Source organism: Neomonachus schauinslandi, chromosome 2 (assembly GCF_002201575.2).
Source record: "Neomonachus schauinslandi chromosome 2, ASM220157v2, whole genome shotgun sequence".
NCBI classification, from domain to species: Eukaryota; Metazoa; Chordata; class Mammalia; order Carnivora; family Phocidae; genus Neomonachus; species Neomonachus schauinslandi.
This window is the reverse complement of record NC_058404.1, coordinates 164332095-164351144: the sequence shown is the minus strand read 5'-3', so window position 1 is coordinate 164351144 and position 19050 is coordinate 164332095. Positions and strand designations below refer to the sequence as shown.

The 19050-nt window shown below is 44.1% G+C and overlaps 1 protein-coding gene across 1 annotated transcript in view; it reads left to right on the top strand.

The window, feature by feature from the left end:
* Nucleotides 1-18896, top strand: part of ATP10D (ATPase phospholipid transporting 10D (putative)) — a 74048-nt gene extending 55152 nt beyond the window's left edge. The window contains exons 16-22 of the mRNA XM_021701654.1: nucleotides 190-266; nucleotides 1196-1321; nucleotides 4099-4299; nucleotides 8728-8808; nucleotides 10425-10529; nucleotides 14452-14639; nucleotides 17117-18896. Coding sequence (XP_021557329.1) covers nucleotides 190-266; nucleotides 1196-1321; nucleotides 4099-4299; nucleotides 8728-8808; nucleotides 10425-10529; nucleotides 14452-14639; nucleotides 17117-17381 — 1043 coding nt within the window. The 3' untranslated portion in view covers nucleotides 17382-18896. The remainder of the gene's footprint in view (nucleotides 1-189; nucleotides 267-1195; nucleotides 1322-4098; nucleotides 4300-8727; nucleotides 8809-10424; nucleotides 10530-14451; nucleotides 14640-17116) is intronic.
* The last annotated feature ends 154 nt before the right edge of the window (nucleotides 18897-19050 follow it).

Below are 19050 nucleotides of genomic sequence, written 5' to 3'. Positions count from 1 at the left end.
GTTTAGAATTCTTCCTGATGGCAGCGGGATGCGACATGTAATGTCTGTTTCACTAGCTTCCAGGTAACTTGCAGACTTGGGATAAACTTTGAAGGATTTGTTTGCTTGAGTGGTCACTGTTGCTTTGCAGAGTTTGCATCTTTTCTTTACCCTTCATATGCTTCTTGCCTTTTCTTCGGTCTCCTGAAGGTGATGGTGCCAATGATGTTAGCATGATTCAAGTGGCAGACATTGGGATTGGGATCTCAGGTCAAGAAGGCATGCAGGTGAGTGGATTTCGTGCGCCCAAGTACCATGAACTTCACCTGCCCATCCAAGGGCAACATTCCCACGGTGAAATCTCTGTGTAAAGTGAGGCCGGCCGTGGCTAGATCAGGAGTGGGAGACAGGAATTGTGTCTATTGATTATTTACTGTGTGAGTACTGGGGTGTTTTCCTGGGTAATTCTAACTGCGTGCTCGTTCAGTTTAAAATCTGTAGCTCCTCTAGATCCTAATAATATATATATTTAGCCCTGCCGTAACTGTGTGACTTTGGACACCGATGAAAGCTACTAAAGTAGGATTTGAATAAAAGACCTACAGATCTCAAGAGGGAGGGAGGAAGATGGTACTTGAGAATGAGGGAGAGGGGAGGGTCCTATCTGTATGTGTGTGTGTGCACATGTGTGCATATCGGATAGTGTGTTTGGGCACAAAAGTCAGATAAAAGCTTGTCCAAAGACTGCTTTTCATGTATGGAGCAAACGCCGTCAGAGGAAGATCGGACATGGGGCTTGGGGTTTTCAGAGAATTGTAAATTATGACATTCTCTGCAAACCTTGAGAAATTCATGAAGTCATGACTACGGTCCTTTCAATATTCTTCTCATTGAGGAGAAGCGGATGCCAATGGCAGCGCATGGCGTTCTTGCTAAGGGAGCTGCTTTCCAGGAAAGTACATTTGCCAAAATTCCGTCCCGAGTGGGATCCAAAGAGAAGTCTTGTTTCGTGGGACCCTACTGGAAAGCTGACTGTGGCTCTGTGTTCATGAGTTTCTGTTTGTTTGGGTTTGTTTTATTTTGTGTGGGTCTGCACGGACGGTTTAAACAACAGATTGGACCGGTCGCAGCCTGCCGATGGTCAGGCTGCCCGGCTGCGTCTGCGTTAACATGTCCCATGGCTCACGGTGGCGTCCTGTCCCCGTTACCTTTGCAGGCGGTGATGGCCAGCGACTTTGCCATTGCTCAGTTTAAGCATCTCGGCAGGCTCCTGCTTGTCCACGGGCACTGGTGTTACACACGACTCTCCAACATGATTCTCTATTTTTTCTACAAGAACGTGGTACGTAGCTCTGGAGAATTTGTCCCTTCCCCCCTCCTCCCTTTCTTCTCCTGCTTGCGGAAGGGATGGCGAGGAAATGCCCTGAGTGAGGCTGCCTGGCTTACTGATGTTTGGGAAGCTGCCAGGAGCACTCCTGCCACCGTCCTGGAAATAATCTGGGGACGCGCTACGGTTCAGCCACTGACAGCAAATCGCTGGGCTTGTCCCTCTGCTGGCATTTCCTATTCCCTATGCTTTTCCATTCAATTAAGTCCTGTCTGGTTCATTTAAGACCCAGTTTTTGACCTTCCGTGGAAAGGTGGTGGCAAGCAGAATTAGGAAATGTTTAATGCTGTCAGTAGAGAATGAGAAGGTTTGCTTCCATTTTCCAGGAGATAGCAAAAACTATCTGCTGTCCTCAGACTGATGTTCCATGTTGTATATTGAAGACACAGATGCCGCTGAAAACCCAGGATCACGCCTTGGCGTGTAGCTGGCTAACACAAGTGAAGAATTTTCTAGCAAGCCTGTAAAATGGATTTGCGCTTGGTGGCCAGGGAACTTAATTTTGACTATGTCATTCCTGAAGGGGCAGAATTTGATGAGAAGCCCTAGTTTCTAATCTTTGGCATGCCGTTTAAATTTCAGTCTCCTCTTTTATAAGATCATGTGGACCTTAGATTGCTTCACTTAAGTTCCTTCTACCTGGAGTGATTATGTAAAAATGTCATGATTTTTTAGACCAAATTTATTTTTAGCCTTCAAAGTCCATAGGTAGCGTGTTAATAGTAAACATCAATTTATATCACTCTCTTGAAATACCACCTTTGGGGAAAAAAATAACTTCAATAGGTCCTTTTACATATATTCCAGATGTGTAATTTAGATGTGTGTGTGTGTGTGTGTGTGTGTGTGTGTGTGTCAGCAGAACCTTTTTTTTTTGTCCTATCACACAATGAGCTTTTTTAAAATTCCAGGACTTAGTAGTGGTCACTGACTTTTAGGGAGGAGCCTCTTTCCCAAGTGATTTTTTTTTTAATACTTTTTCATTTTTCTTTTTATTTATTTATTTATTTATTTATTTATTTATTTATTTATGTATTTGAGAGAGAGGCAGCGAGAGAGGGAACACAAGCAGAGGGAGTGGGAGAGGGAGAAGCAGGCTTCCCGCGGAGCAGAGAGCCCGATGCGGGGCTCGATCCCAGGACCCTGGGACCATGACCCTAGCCAAAGGCAGTCGCTTAACCAACTGAGCCACCCAGGCGCCCCTGTACTTTTGTATTTTTCTACCTGCCCCTCTTGTGGTGCAGCCCACCCCCTCCCCTTTCCTTTTAAGCCCAGATTAAACCCAGAGGGTAAGGAACATTAATATTAGGAAGAGAGGTGTCATATGCTCTTGGAGAGTGGGGCAGTGTGTATGAGTAGGCACTCCATCACCAGGGAATAAGGACCCTCTGGTCTTCTGCTGTGTAACCCTCAGTGGCCATTCACACTGATACTCCCCTGACTTACTTCTGCCTCTTACTAACCTAGCAAGACAGTGAATGTTTTGTAAACTATGGAGAAGAACGCCAGTATCAGAAGCCATCAGGTAACTTACCTTTCTGAGACTGGTTCTTGGATCTTAGAAAACTTTTGAGATACTGATGAAGACTATGAATTCATTCCCCAAAACACATGTACCCCAAATTGATACATTTCCAGGGGCAGGGCACAGTGTGTGTCCATCGACCCTAGATTTAAGAAACTCTGTCCTAAGGATTGTGGCTCCTATCCTAAAGTATTCTAGTGCATCTAGAATGCCAACAATAACATCTTCGTATTTGTAAGGCACTTTACAGGTCATGAGCACCTTCTAAGTGGATCCTGATACTAAGCTCTGGGGTGGTATAATTCTCATTTTCCAGATGAGGAAATCAAAATTCGGAAAGGTTAGGAAAATGGCCTAAAGTGGAAAAAAGCAGCAGGAAGTGTCTTCAGGCCCTGAGTATGACTGCTAAATTCAAGGGCGGTGCAAGTGAACTCTGGATCTCTAATCTCACAAATCTAAGGCCAGCGTCCTTTCCTGGGGCCTGCCTTGCTTGAGGGCACAGAGCTTTAGCTCTCATGGGCCAGTTCATCTGCGACTAAATACTGGAGGAAACACTGTAGGATGCACATTTCCAGCCTCCAGGGTGACCACCTGTGCGGGTTTGCCTGGGACTGTCCCGGTGCTAGCAGGGAGAGTCCTTGTCCTGGGAATGTCCTCCGTCCCGGACTCACTGGGATGGTTGGCTACCCGGCTGGCACCACTAAAAAGTAATTTTGAACCTAGAAAGCAGGAAGATGAGTATCTGTTGTGTGCTTGCTACATACCAGGCCCGGGGCTAGGATCTCTCCATGTAGAAGCGGTGTCTCAGTCTGAATACTGGCTCTGTTACTTACTAGCCAGATGACTTTGGGCAAGTTCCTTAGCCTCTCTGTGCCTCAGCTTCCTCATCTGTAAAATGGGGCCACAGTAACTCCCAAGTTGTTAGGAGGGTTGAACAAATTATTTGTAAAGCTCTTAGAACAGGGCCAGAGCTACACAGTGAGGGGCGTGCGTGTGTGTGTGCACGTATGTGTGTATACGTATGTAGGGTTTTCCTTTAATAAAACACGAATCCCAAAAACACGGCAAGGCAAGTTGTCGTCTTCCATTTGGTGAGGGGGAGAGAGGCTGGGATCACGCAGCTGACAGTGGCAGCGTGTGGCTTGTGCGCTCATGCACACGTGGCTGTTTGTTTCTAAGATGCAAATGTTCCCTCTTGTGTCCCTAGGCCTATGTGAACCTCCTTTTCTGGTACCAGTTCTTTTGTGGATTTTCAGGAACCTCCATGACTGACTACTGGGTGTTGATCTTGTTCAACCTCCTTTTCACTTCCGCTCCTCCTGTCATTTATGGTGTCTTGGAGAAAGATGTGTCTGCAGAGACCCTCATGCAGCTGCCGGAACTTTACAAGGGTGGTCAGAAATCAGAGGTAGGTGCCGAGGCAGAAATGCTTGGACTGAGACGCATCCGCCGTGCAAGCCAGGGCACGTTCCAGTGAGCCCAGCTCCAATAATGTGCTCCGTTCAGGACTGCTTCAAACTCTTGGCATTGTGTGGCTGTTCCAGAACATCTCTGCTAACACGGCAGATACGAAGTTACTTGCTTCTGAGGTGAACAGAGGTACAACTGCGGAAGGTCTTAGGTACTTATCTGAAGAAATCTGGCATTTCCACAGCTCATGATGTCTAGGATTTGCTAGACCTCACTGTGCCATCTCTTGTGTGAACTACTAAACCTCCCGTCTCATTTATCTCCACAGAACTTTTTGAGGGAGAACCTGGTATTGTACCCATTCTAAGATGAAGAATCTGAATTTCAAAGGGGCTCAGTAATTTTTCCAAAAATCTCACAAAATTTTCCAAAAATCTCAAAAATGGGTTATGTTTAGCAGAGGCAGGATATGAATCCTTCTTAGTCTGGTTCTAAAGCCAAAATAAATTTTTCAGGCTCTATTCTGCAGCCTAGTGGCGTGATCTGAATGGCTTCCTGTCCCTAAAGCCAAGCCCTGGCCTCTACTTAATTGATCTTCATGCTACCTGTCTCCCTCTGATGGATCACTGATATCTGTCCCCCCTTCCTAATGTTCTCTCACTGTCCTCATTTTCTCCTACCTAGAGGATTGTGGTTGCTAATTACTTGGGCTAGCTGTCTCACAACTCTTTTCTTTCTTATTTATCTTCTACAAAATTAATAATAATAAAGCACTTATGAACGTTTATGTAACGCCTCCAAACGCCAGGCACTATTCGAAGTGCTTGATATACATAAATCTAATCCTCAAAACGACCCTGCACGTCAGTGCTCTCGTTTCCCACTGTGTAGACGAGGACAGTCAGTCACAGGAAGGTACTTTCAGTAACGAGCCCATGTCACAGAGTTCAGGTGAACTCTGAAGGGCGGTGCAGGTGAACTCTGGATCTCTAGCCCATGCTGTCCACCGTTACGCGGGGCTGCAGAAAGAACACTGGTGCTGTCTTCAGTCCCTGGGTCTCCTCCCGCCTCCGCTGTGCTGTTCCATGGCCAGAAATCCAAAGTGCGCTCACAAGTGCATGGTCAGGATCACAGAGACTGAGGAAGGCCAGGAACCTATAGATGCCTGTAAGTGGGCAAAGCTGAGGTATCCCCAAATTGTAGTCAGATATTCTAGTCTTGAGAGGAAGACTCTGTTAGTCAGGACCCTTTCAGCTGCAAGTGACAGAAACCAGCTCCAACTGGCTTAGTAAAAAAGATCATGTTCTTGTTGACCAGGCCTGGGACATTTATTGTTCCTGAGGACAGAGCTGAATCACATGGACAGGATTGGGAAGAAGGGTTTCCTAGAGAAGTACTGGGCAGGCAAAAATCAGACCTACCATGAGAAATCTGTGTGTTGTGCTTCACTCATAGTTCTAAAGACACTGACCCAGATCAGTTAGAAATAATGGGTTATGTTTAGCCTGAGTTTAAATTCTGGTTCTGTGGTGTGTGACCTTGGTAAATGATTTAACTTGCCTGTTCTTCTGTTTCTTTATGGAGATGATGTGAGGATCAAGTAAGATAAAAGTTCCAGCTATATTAAGCTCTCAGTATTGTTATTTTTACCCCCTCCCCAGAATTAACCAGAAATTTGAGGAAATCCCAAATTTAAAGTGTGTTTATCTTCATCAGTCTAACTTTATTCTGACTTGAACTTCTTTCCAGGCTGGGGAGTAACTTAATGTCTGCAGGCTACCTGCTGCAGCCAACACAGGGAAGTCACACGTTCAACTTTCAGGGAAGAAGAAATTCTCGTAATCCTTTAATATCATCTAGTCCATTTAGATCAAGGAACTAAATGGGGTTTTCCTAGAGGAATCCAGTCTGACTTAAAGTTCAAGGCCAGGTTGCAGGGATGGGTGATTGATATTAATGAAGGTTGTCTTGTAACCCCTGGCCTAAATTCAATTCCAAGTCCATTGGAGAAAGAGAAGTGAGGGGGATCTTCAGAGTTTTTAGAGCTGGGGTTTTAAAAACCCATTTGTACAGACTGATTGGTTCTTACCCTTGGAAGAGTTGAGGTCACTGTTTCCTGTTGTTGAACCCTGTTATCCATCCTTTGCACACGTTGTTCTGTTGAGCCGGCCAGTTTCATAATACATGGTAATAGCAGGCGGATTCCCAGCATGTGGCTCTTAGGAGAAGGTCATGGATTTCACTGAGTTTACCTTCCAGAAGAGTTGTCCTTTCTTTGACCTTGGCCTTCAAACGAATTCTGTTTTATGCTTGGGCCATTTCCTGTCTTCGGCGTCATGAAATATACTCTCTAGGGTTACGGAATGTCTCCCCAGAGGAGATGATCTGAAAGGCTGCAACAGAGGCCTCCCTCCCGAGAAGCAGTCATCTGTTACCCGTCTCTCCTCACCCACACAGCCACCTTTCCTGGCTTTGACGTCGTGTCCACATTTTCCCTTTCAGATTCCAGGAGATCCCATGAGTTCATCTCGCCAGCCTCTCATTTATCTTTTCCTGTCCTTTGCTTCCAGAGTCCCCCGACTCACAGGACTGTGGAGTAATTATGCTTTTACCTTTTTTGCTCTAGGGTTTTTTGAGCAGCTTCCATTCTTCCAGTAGCTTGAAGTTACATTTTAGCTTATCCCCAAATTGTTCGCTCTTGTCTAGTAGCATTTTGGTTGCCCCTTTGATTCTACCACGTTCTCTTCTGTCATTTGACTGTGCTTCTGCTTAGATTTTTATGAACCTTTGGATGAAGAAAGATAGGTAGAACATCCCATCATTTTTAAGGAGGAAACAGTAAAAAAAGATACAGGGAAAAGGAACAGTAACAGTAACAATATTAGAAACAACAAATCCTCATTGCTTTGATTTTCCAGAGGATGAAGAGGTTTTTTTTTTTAAAGAATAGATTTTAAAATTCTAAGTATAGTGTATTGAAGAATAGAAGAACGGATGTGGAGAATTTGTGTATTTACAAAACTTTGTTATTTAGAAGACAGTTGCTTATTTCCAAGGAAATGCCATCCTTTTCACATTTGGAAGGAAATAAGACTGAGAACATGTTAAGAAAAGAGAAGACTAGCTCAGGGATATAATACATGTGTTGCCATTTTTGTCCATGGCATATATCACTAATAAACCAAAACACTCGGTTGTTCCTCCGGGGTCTGGACGCAGCCTCAGAATCCTTCTGCACACACATCAACATTCAACCAGAGATGGCTCTTGTTTGAAAACCTGTTTTCCATCACTTGATTAGTGTCTCTACTTGAACTTTCTCTTTTTTTCTGTACGCTTTTGGTTAGAAGCAGTTCAGCATGTGAAAAGTTATATAGGAATAGTTTATTAATCCAACAAATACTTACTGAGTACTTGTTATGTACCAGGTACTGTTTTAATCACTTGCATAAAAAAATCAAAGCCCCACTGTATGAAGTTTGCATTCTGTTGAGAGAACCAGAAAATCATTAGGTAAACAAATTAAACTATTTCCGATGGTGATGAGAGATTTCTAAGGATGCCATGGTAGTAAGTGATGGGGTGGGCATAACTTTTAGACTGGTCTGGGAGTGCCTCAGTGAGGAGATGATATTGAGCTAGGATGTGAATAATGAAGAGCGGGTCATGTGGGAGGTCACGTGGGAGGTCCAGAGAATCCTGGCAGAGAAAAGAGCACAGGAGAAGCCCCAGGGAAAGAATGGGTCTGGCAAGTTTGAAGAATAGAAGGTGCCCGTGGTAGGATCATAGTGGATGAGGATAAGAATGGGAGGGTGGGACCCTGGAGAGCAGGGGCTCCAGTGGGCACACCCTCCAGGACATTACAGGCCGTGGGAAGGAACTTAAGTTGTATTGGAAATGCAGCGGAGCGGCATTGGAGGGGGTCAGTTTGATTAATTAGGGAGGTGGCATGACCTGATTTATAGCTTTTAAGAACCTTCTGACCGCTGTGGAAGATTGGATTAGGGATAGGAGAAGAAGCAAAGAAGCCAGTTAGGTGGTTATTCAGTCATTCATAAAGAGAGTTGGTGGTGAAGGAGAATGGAAACAGAAGTAGATGGATTTGGAGAAGTTTTTGAAATGGCACTTTCTGATCAATAGGAAATGGAAAATCAGTACTACTATCCCTATTTCAAGTAGATTCCAGGTTGATCCAATGATAGAAGCGACATGAGTTGAAGAGAGTTCCTCCGTGGACTTTTTCACCTATTATTCAACTTCACACCATATTCTTCTACCACTATTTACAAATCCCACCTATTTTGTGAGTAAGAAAATAAAGGAATATAATCTTCTCGGAGAAGCAAAAACAATTATTGGCTTGTGTTGTTCCTTGACATTGCTTTGACTCTTATTAATCCCTCCACAATATCTATTTCATTTTCAGGCATACCTACCCCTTACCTTCTGGATCACCTTGTTGGATGCCTTTTATCAAAGCCTGGTCTGCTTCTTTGTGCCTTACTATGTGAGTCCTTATTCACTCAAAGTGTGTGTTATTAATGAATCAGTGATGCTTCTTTGTTGCTCTTTTCAGCATATGGAATGGATATATTAGGGTATCTTGCTCATATAATCAAGTTGATCATTAACTGACTAAATTGTAAAGTCCTACCCCAAATATGTTAGACAATGGATTAAATTTGGAGAGAAGTACATAGCTGACTCCTCATGAGTCTCCTTTTTAGCCCTGTGCTGCTTGATAGATTTTGTAAATGACCTGGATAAAATTGAGAGTCCAGGCATATAATGAGATGAGTCAAAATCAGAGAGGCAAAGTCAGAATATGGAATCAATTATTAGTGAGTGCTGGGTTAAATCTACTAGGATGATATTCATAGTATTAAATTTAAGTTCTTATAAATAGTCTCTCCAAAATAAAAAACCTGTTTTATAGGTGAAGAATAGAAGAAATGTGACTAAACAAAACATGTATAAAAATGAATTTTAAAATTCAGGCCAATCCCAAGCACAAAGCATGATATAACTGCCCACCCATATATACCCCTACCCAGAAGAAAACACTGGTTTGATCATGGATTGGTGTTAACAAAAGCACAGTATTGAAAAAAAAATTGATAAACTCTAAGTTAACAACCTCAGTTCTTTAGTTCTTTATTTAAACAAAATGACTTGAATTTGCCAGCTAGAGTATTCTGGGTATACTGCATTTCAAGAGGGATACAGATAAGGCAATCTGAAGGTAAGCAGAAGAGAGCAAGTAGAATTGTGAAAGGTCAGAAAATTGTGTCCTTGGAAGAAAACTTTAAGGGTTTGAGGACATATACATAGGAGAGGAGGGGATATTTACTTAGCAGAGATCATACACTCAGGATAGCCTTTTTTTTTGAGAGAGTGAATGAGCACATGCACAAGCATAGGGAGAGGGAGAGAGAATCCCAAGCAGACTGTGCTGAGTGCAGAGCTCAGCGCAGGACTCGATCTTAGGACCCCGAGATCACGACTTGAGCCTAAAGAAGTGAGTCAGATGCTCAACCAACTGAGCATCCCGGCGCCCCTCGGGTAGCCTGAATAGCTACCTCAAAGTTTTGCAGCTCTATTAAATGGGACATATTTGGTATTTTTCTGTACCTCAAAGAGCCAGAAGTGTAAGTAAAAGGTTCCAGGAAGGGGCTCCTGGGTGGCTCAGTTAAGCAACTGCCTTCGGCTCAGGTCATGATCCCAGGGTCGTGGGATCGAGCCCTGCATCGGGCTCCCTGCTCAGCAGGAAGCCTGCTTCTCCCTCTCCCACTCCCCCTGCTTGTGTTCCCTCTCTCACTGTCTCTCTGTGTTAAATAAATAAGTAAGTAAGTAAGTAAGTAAAGTAAGTACGTAAGTAAGGTTCCAGGAAGATGAATTATGGCTCAGGATAAAGAGGCATTCCAACTGAAAAGTTCAAAGATTAGATGGCCCAAGAGTCAGTCTCTCTTTCGGAAATGTTCAAGTTTATCCTACATGACCCTTTATGAGCAACACTGAAGAAGGGACTCCATCCTCAGTTGAGCTATAAAATAAAGGGATGGTACTCAAACCACCAAGTGTGACAACTCTCCAAGATCACCACCTGTTGTCCTCTCTTTGTAGACCTACCAGGGCTCAGACATTGACATCTTTGCATTTGGAAACCCCCTGAACACAGCTGCTCTGTTCATCATTATCCTCCACCTGGTGATTGAAAGCAAGAGTTTGGTGAGTGGTTTTCCTGCCTTGGAAGTAGCCTGAAACTGCTTGGGGGAAATGTCTTCTATTAGCAGTGATTGTGCTAAAGCTTTAATGCCTAGAAAACACATGGTAACGAGAAGAGTAAGGATGCCAAATAAGAAAGGTGATTTCATGGATGCTCTTGTTGATTGTTGAGTGCCGTTGTGTTGAGGTTGATGTATAGCCAGGGAAAGTAGAAAATACCTACCTGGTCCCCTTGGTGGTATCCATGGCGAGTCAAGCTGAAGAAACAATTACATTTCAATGACCAACATTCTTCAAGATCATGCTCATGCCTTTCAGCTCAACTAAAGAGAGGTGTCGTGCCATGATCCTGGTATACTGACTATAGTAAGTGATGATTTTATCACAGTAAAATGTCTCATGTTACAAAAATTATATTTTCTTCCCTCCAGAATTTTTACCATTCATTTAAATCTAGGTCTTTTTTTATCTTAGTTGCTGACTTAATGATAGTTAATTCTCGTCATCAAAATGATTGTACGGTAGCTCTCTGCCGCAAAGCTAATGTGTAGGATTCAGATAGTGAGAGCTTTGTTGTAAACCTTCCTTTGCCGATGAAGAACATTCCACCCATCTCTGGAGAATAAACCACTTCCGTGATTATTTATGCCCGTCACTCTTTTCCGATGGCATTGTCTTTGCTATAGCCTAAGCCACTTCCAGGACTAATGCTACGTCTCCTTAGACCTCCCACCCGCCTCTCCTCTTGACTCCTCCAGCCATCCTCTACAAAACAATCAGAATCATCCTTTTGAAACACAAATCATGTCTTGTTGCTGTCCTTTGGGTAAAACCCTTCAGTCATTTCCCGCTGCACTTGGAGTAAAATTGAAAAGCCCTGAGATGGCCTAAAGGACGTCATGCAGTGATTCCTCTACTTTTCTCTCTGATCACATTTCCACTTACTCAGGGGCTGGAGCCACATTGTCCTTCTTTTAGCAGTTCAGATACTGTGAGCTCGTTACCACATCAGGTCCTTAGCATTTGCCATCTCTTCTGAGGGGAGTATTCTTACTCTTCCCTTGGTTCCTTGCACTTTCCCTAGCTTGCATATTATTTTCAGTCTTAGCAAAAATGCTGCTTCCTCCAAGAGCCCTTCCCTAATCATCCGTTTTTTCATACCATCCTCTTGTTTTTCCTCATTGCTCCAATAATAATTTCTTATTATTCATCGTTATGTGACTATGTGATTCATGTTTATCTTCTGCATTAGACTATAATCTCTGTGACAGGCAGGGATCCTGTTTATTTTCTTGACTACCATATACCAGAATCTAGGACTGGACTGACACACAGTAGGTACTCAAAAATGTTTGGCTGGATAAACAAATGATTAAATGACTAACCAGTGTTTGGGGTATGTTTACCATCCTGAGTGCATTTTAAACAGAAATAGCTGCATGAGGTTATAGTTTAAATGTTACGTGCAGGGGCGCCTGGGTGGCTCAGTCGTTAAGCGTCTGCCTTCGGCTCAGGTCCTGATCCCAGGGTCCTGGGATCAAGCCCCGCATCGGGCTCCCTGCTTGGCGGGACGCCTGCTGCTCCCTCTCCCACTCCCCCTGCTTGTGTTGTGTCTCTCTCTGTCAAATAAATAAATAATCTTTAAAAAAAATTAAAAATAAATAAATGTTATGTGCAGTTATAAAATTATTTATAATTTTTTCTAAATGATTTATAATCATTTCTAAAGAATATTGTTGGCATCACTTGCTTATAACCTGCTATAATCAAACTGTACAAACCTAAATAGGTGTAGTAAAAGGTTAAAATCTGAAAATACCAGGAGAGTAAAGGGAACTCTAGAACTAAAATATTTGGCATTGTTTTAATAGCTATTTGATTTCATTTTTAAACAATTTTGTAGGCACTTTTGGTTCCTCCCTAAGGAATTGTCATCAGTTCTGACATTTAGTAGCATTCCAAAGGGTCTTGGGTTCACTGGTTATGAGCAACAGCAACCTGAGCAAATAGAAAAGTTATTAAAGATGTGTTGAAGAACCACCGTCAAACCAAACCAAACGGTCCTGAGGAACCAGAGTGGCTCCGGACTTCCGGGGAACACACTAATGGGCAGGCTTGCCCTGCTGTGCTCTGACTTGGTTGCAGCCCTTTTCTTTCTGCTCCTGCCTCATTGTGCCCCAGGTTTCATCCCAGGGGACAGAATTCTGTCTCCTTAGCTTCAGTGCTAGGCTTTGGCTAGGGGAGGGACACTGCGCCGGGTATCCGCACTGACCGCACCAGGAAGCGGGAGCGCGAAAGCCAGGTGCCCAGGAAAACAGTGTCTGTTATATAAAGGACACATCATTAAACTGCTTTTCTCATGCCCGGGGAGGCTGGAGCTCACAGCCTCCGAAGGTCCCTTGTCAGTAGGAGTCAGCCATTCTGAGGATGTGAGGCAGCTTCCCTTCACGCTCCGGCTCCTCATGTCATCAGTACCTCCCATCTCCCTGTCTGCTTTCCCCCTTTGCCTCTTGACTGTAACTGTATCACTTTATGGAAATGCATCAGCTCCATCAAGTTCCTGTCTCACTTGCCAAAAGCACATCTTAAGGGGAAAAAAAAAATCAAGCAGTAGGATTCAATGAGAAGAAAAGACATTTGAGAAAGAAAGAAAAAATTAAAAATCCTTGTTTTACAGGCGTGATGATCATCAGGAGTTAGCCCACATTTTCTGAGCAGTTTGTACATTTTACCAAAAAAAAAACGAGCAGTCTTTGTGACGCTTGTGAAGAGACCTACTGAGGGGAAATACTTTGCAAGGGGAAGAGGAAGAGGGAGAAAATTGGATCTCGTTTGAAAATTCTAGCCTTAGAAAATAATAAAGGCAGTGCTACCCCCCAAAAGAATAACATACTCCACTCGGGTATCCACTACGATTTTAGGTGCTACTCTCCCCTGCGCAAAGAGCACTGAACACCACATCATGTGAAGGTGATGCTCCTTCATGGCTCGGATTATGTGAGTTTCCCTCTGTAACAAAGATCAGACTCAGCACTCTCATGACAGGTAATGGTGATACGACATTTAAGGCAGTGATCTGCTTTTCCTTCTAAATGAAGTTACTTAAATAGTAAGCCAGTTTCAGAAAAATACCAAGAAAAATTTCGAGCTATACATAGATACAACGGTGGCTAGGTGAAGGGGTGAGACACGAAGATTTGTTTCTTGCTTGTGCAAAGTTAGCTAAGGTGCCAGATAGCTCTAGAGGAGTTGTCCTCTGAGGGGGCAGCTCAGTGCCCTAGGCAGTGTCTTGTAGCTTTACCATCTGGAATTATCCTCAAGGAGGAACTCCTTGGTCATCATGGAAAGAAAGGAGGCAGCATGGAAAATTGCACACCAGCTCTTCTGTGCTTCTAACCTGAACATTTTTTCATGTCCCTTCCATTCACATTTCATTGGTCAAAGCAGGATGCATGGCCGTGCTTAATTTCAAGGGCGCGAGGAAATGCAGTCCTTCCAGATGCTTACAATGGAATGAAATTAGAATATCGGTGAGCAACAGTAATGTCTACCAGCCATGAGAATGGGTAACGTTTGAGGATTGCAGTATTACCTTAATGAAGAAGCAGGCCGATTAGTGACTGTATTAAAAAAAAAAAAAAAAGAATCCAAACACTTCATGGTGCATTGAACAATATAAAATAGAAAAGTCATCAAAATTAACCTTTTGGCATTTGACTCCGTTTTACAAAATTGAAACAGTGGTATGAGCTCTCCATGAAGTGTGCTCTTATCTCTTCAGCATTTTGTGTTTTGTATTCACTAAGGTTTGTGACACCATTCGTTCATTGCTTAGACACGTTGTCTCTTCAACAGAGCAGAGTTCATAGGGATGCAAAACCCTGTGGGTAAGTGTTCATTTCCCCCCGCCTTCCTTGTCTTGCAGACCTGGATCCACATGCTGGTCATTGCGGGTAGCATCTTGTCTTATTTTTTCTTTGCCTTGGTTTTTGGAGCCATGTGTGTCACTTGCAATCCGCCGTCCAACCCCTACTGGATTATGCAGGAGCACATATTGGACCCCGTGTTCTACCTGGTTTGCGTCCTCACGACGTGCATCGCTCTTCTGCCCAGGTATGGGGTTTTATCCGCAAGAGAGGAAGTGAGATCAGAGGCTTAGAAGGCTTCAGGCAACTGCTCAGAATGATGGCGGACCATCCCCTTTACCAGTGGAGAAGTCAGTCTGTGTCCTAGTGAAAACATAGGTTTTAACTCTTTGACCAGAGAGCAAAAATGGTTTAAGCAACCTGGAAGAGAGCTTTCTCTCTCGTGGAAAATTCTCATCGGGTTGCCATTCCCCAAAGATAGGGCAGCTTCACCCACAGGGTTATCTGAGGATCCTTTCCTCTGGCTTTTTGTTCCACCAACTCCCAAGGGTGCTGCCCTCAGCTGCATGATTGGAGATGACTCACCGCCAGCACCCCCACATGCCTGTCTGTGGGAGGGAGGAGGAGAGAAAACGGAGCGCGAGCGGCTTTCCTGTCGCGGGTTTTTTCGCTTTGTCTTTGTAATGGCGTGACCCAGAAGTTGCACATCATTGCTCATATCCCTTTAACTAGGTCCTCAGTATGTCGAGTCAGAGTGGCGAAAATCTGAGGGTTTCTAAAAGGAAAAATGGGTGAATGTGGACTGAGAGACAAGTAGTGGTCTCTGTACAGCCCGTCAGCACTGAAAACGTCCCTCCTGTATCTGAGTTCAGTTGTCTTTCCCATTTTAGTTTAACTTGAATTTCTAATATTGTACAGGATGGGGATGGCTAAGAAGTATGTGTGCATTTTTAACCTATAGCTCTCTCTCTCTCTTTATATTTTTTATAAAGTGTGTCTGTTTAGCTGGAAACACTGTGCCACATAGTTGTTCTACCTTTTTAAAACAGGACATGAGAGTCAAAATGGTGATTTTAGGTTATTCTCTAACAGAGTTGACGAAGTGGCTCACAGGCCAAATGTGGCCCGCTGCCTGTTTTTAAAAGCACGTGAAGTTTTATTGGAATACAGACACACTCATTCCTGTATTCTCTCTGGCTGAGTTTGCACCACAGCAGTAGAGCTGAATAGTCCCAACAGAGACAATCTGGCTCGCAAAGCCTGAAATACTACTATCTGGCCCCCCAGGAAGAAAGTTTGCCACCCCCAGTGTTCTAACAAGTGCTGAAAAATGTGAAGGTGGCTTTGAAACTGGGTAGTGGGCAGGGACTGGAAGACTGTAAAGTACATGATAGAAAAATACTAGACGGGGGCACCTGTTGGTTAAGCGACTGCCTTCGGCTCAGGTCATGATCCTGGAGTCCCTGGATCGAGTCCCACATCGGGCTCCCTGCTCGGCAGGGAGTCTGCTTCTCCCTCTGACCCTCCTCCCTCTCATGCTCTCTGTCTCTCATTCTCTCTGTCTCAAATAAATAAATAAAATCTTTAAAAAAAAAAAAAAAAAGAAAAATACTAGACGTCTCCAAGAGAACGTAGATGATCGTGGACATTGCCGTTCCTGCTGGTGGGGATTCAGAGGGAAGTGAGAAGCAGCACAGGTGGAGAAAATCATATCATCTGAGAAAATGCACATGCGGCCTTGAACAGAATGCTGCTGGAAATGTGGATGTTACAGGCACGGCTGGTGAGGGGTCCGAAAGAAAGGAGGAACGTGTCGCTAGAAATTTGAGGAAGGGGGATCTTGGCACTACAGCGGCAGAAAACTTAGCCAAAGTGGGTTTTCCCGTTATGTGGAAAGCAGAATTTGTGAACTATGACCTTGGCTATTCAGTGTTGAAGGTCTGGCCCGGTCTCTTCTTGCTGCTTAGAGTAAAATGTGAGAGAAAAGAGATTGAGGGAAGGCCTATTAAACCCAGAGAAATTAGATTTGGGGAATTCTCTGCCTATCCAGATTTCCAAAGTTGTGAAAATGAAGAGATTGGCTTTTGGGACCACGCTCTAGAGAGAAGGCCAGCAGTGTGGCTGGACAACCAAAGGCTGAGGAGATCAGGTCTGTGACATGGGTCCATTCAGCCCCCTCAGCGGCCACCGGGAAGGAAGGTGGCATGATGTCGGAAGGCTCTGTGGAGGACCCTCGTCTGAGGGCGTGAAGCCCCACGACACGCGTGGGAGACCCACGAGGTTGATGAGAATGCCGTGCCCGCGTCCGTGCTGCCCGCTGGGGCCGGAAGGGACGGTGTGCAGTAATGTGTCACACTGGTCCTCGAAAACTAACAGCTGGCGTTGTTTGAACACGCACTGTGTGCTGCTGTCTGCTTTGCGTGTATTATCTCATTTCATCTAAGAAACATTAAGCCTCTGACGTAGCACTATGGGGACCTCTACTTTAAAGGTTTTATTCTGTATTTATTTGACAGGCACTCCCTGTTTCCTCAGCACTTTGCAAACACTAACTTATTTAGTAGTGCTGTTGTCTCCATCTTACAGCGTGCTTCTCTTTCCCCTTTACCCCAAGGAGGCCAAGGGGCCCCCAGACCCTTTTACTTTTTCCAGTTGGTGAGTATTTTTGGTGTCCCGAGCCGCGTTTGCGGTGACTCTAATTCTGTGCTGCCTTTCGGAACCTAGGTTTACATACCGGGCTCTTCAGGGATCCCTGTTCCCGTCTCCAGTTCAGAGGGCTCAGCACCTGGACAGACTGACTGCGGAGGAGAGGACAGACGCTCTCAAGAAGTGGCGAGGGGCCGGAACGGCGGGCCCGGCGCCGTGGAGGTATGCTGAGCGCCCGGCTGCCGAGTCCGAGAGAAGAGGCCCGTCCGGCCCGCCTACCGCCTTGACAGTGGCGTCAGCACCGTCTCGTGCTGTCGAGCAGGGGAGCTCGTCTGGTCCGTGAAACCACTTTGGACTCAGACTTCTCGGAAACCAAGGCCTCAGGGACGGCGAGGCCCTCCGAGGGTTAAAAAAAAGAAAGAAAGAAAAGAAAAAGAAGCAGGGTATCCTCCTTGGAGCGGCAAGTCTCCCTTCAAATCTGGAAGAGGGACTTTGAAGAGGCCCCTCTAGCAAGCAGGAATGAGGTGGATTTTTCCCGAAGGGACACGAAGATTCTTCTGTGCCCGGAAAAGCTGATGTGATGACCTTTCTTGTGTGTTTGTAGATACATTTGGAGGAGAGGTTGCAGTTTGACCTGAACTGAGTTTCAGGAGGTGAAATATTTCATCCCGAATCAAATGCTTTTATGAAACTTTTTGGATTTTGTAAAAGCATTTTAATTGTCCTAGACGTACAGACATTCCTAAGGGATTCATTTGAGATGTATTTATTTTACTGGGAGATCTCAGATTCCAGGGAAATGCTTTCAGCGAGCAGACTCCAATCTGAATTTTCTTTAATGAAAAAAAAAGTAGTTTTTAGATCAGTTAGAACGCAGGATAGATTGCCACATGAAAAAAAAAATGTTATAAATGGTTAATTTCCAAAGAAAAAATTCCAAAGAACCTTTTAAATGACAGTGTACCTAAAATAGGGTAATAACTGTACTGTTGAAAATGTGGTTAGTGATTATTAATAGCTTTTCATTTCCTCCAGGAAGATGCCTTTGGTCGTCTGACTGCCGATGTAAGGCATCCGTCTCTGCTCATTTCAATGTTCTCTTGAGGCGGAGCCTTCAGGGGGAAGGGGCAGACCGGTGCCAGGGTTCGGTAGGAATATGTTCCTCTCTCTGCTTTTGGGCCAGAGAAGACCTTTTATGAGGTCTGCCTCTGTGCAGATGTCAGCTGGGAAACATAGGCCGTAGGTAGGACAGACCCAGTCGGCTCAGTCTGTAGCCTGCTTGGCAATCTCCTGTGTTCTAAAACTTGCAATAGCCTGATCAAGATGAAACAATCAATTTGAAAACAATCTGCAAGGTCTCTGGTGTTGTAGCCTTTAAAAATGAGATATTATGCATTGAGACTAATACAGGTGGTTCTCAGCAGGATTCCGTGAGGTTCTTAGAAAAATTTGTTTTTAAATACATTTTAGGAATGTCGATAGCAAGTTAGTTGCTTGTTGCAAATCATGTGTGTTGGCTTTAGTTGGAACAAAGAGACTAGTTTACCAACTAAGCCCAGATGTTACAAGATCATCTATTTTTGTTGAGTTCTTTTAAAATTCAGTATCTATTCATCTGAAAATTGCCAGCCACTAACCACCCAGAATCTCCTTCCTGAAATCTCCATGCTGATGTTCTATGTGTGTATCAAGATCTTATGACTATTAATCTGTTATCCTCAGGGCTTCATCTTCTCCTGCTGCCTCTTTGTCCTGGTCTGACATTTTTTTTGTAACTGTCTGATATTACTGCAAATAGTCTTTTATAGAGACTGATTTCTAGAACTTTCAAAATCCCACATGGCTATTGGAGGTTGTTTTCTGCTTTCTTTAATGATTTTTAAAAATAAACTGTTTAATAAATCATGTGTACAAAAACCTGTCATCACTCCTGTACGTGTCACTGAACCCAACAGTAATTGGTACCAGAGTTTAGAAGGAAAATCCCAGAGCCTACCTTTTCCCAGAATATT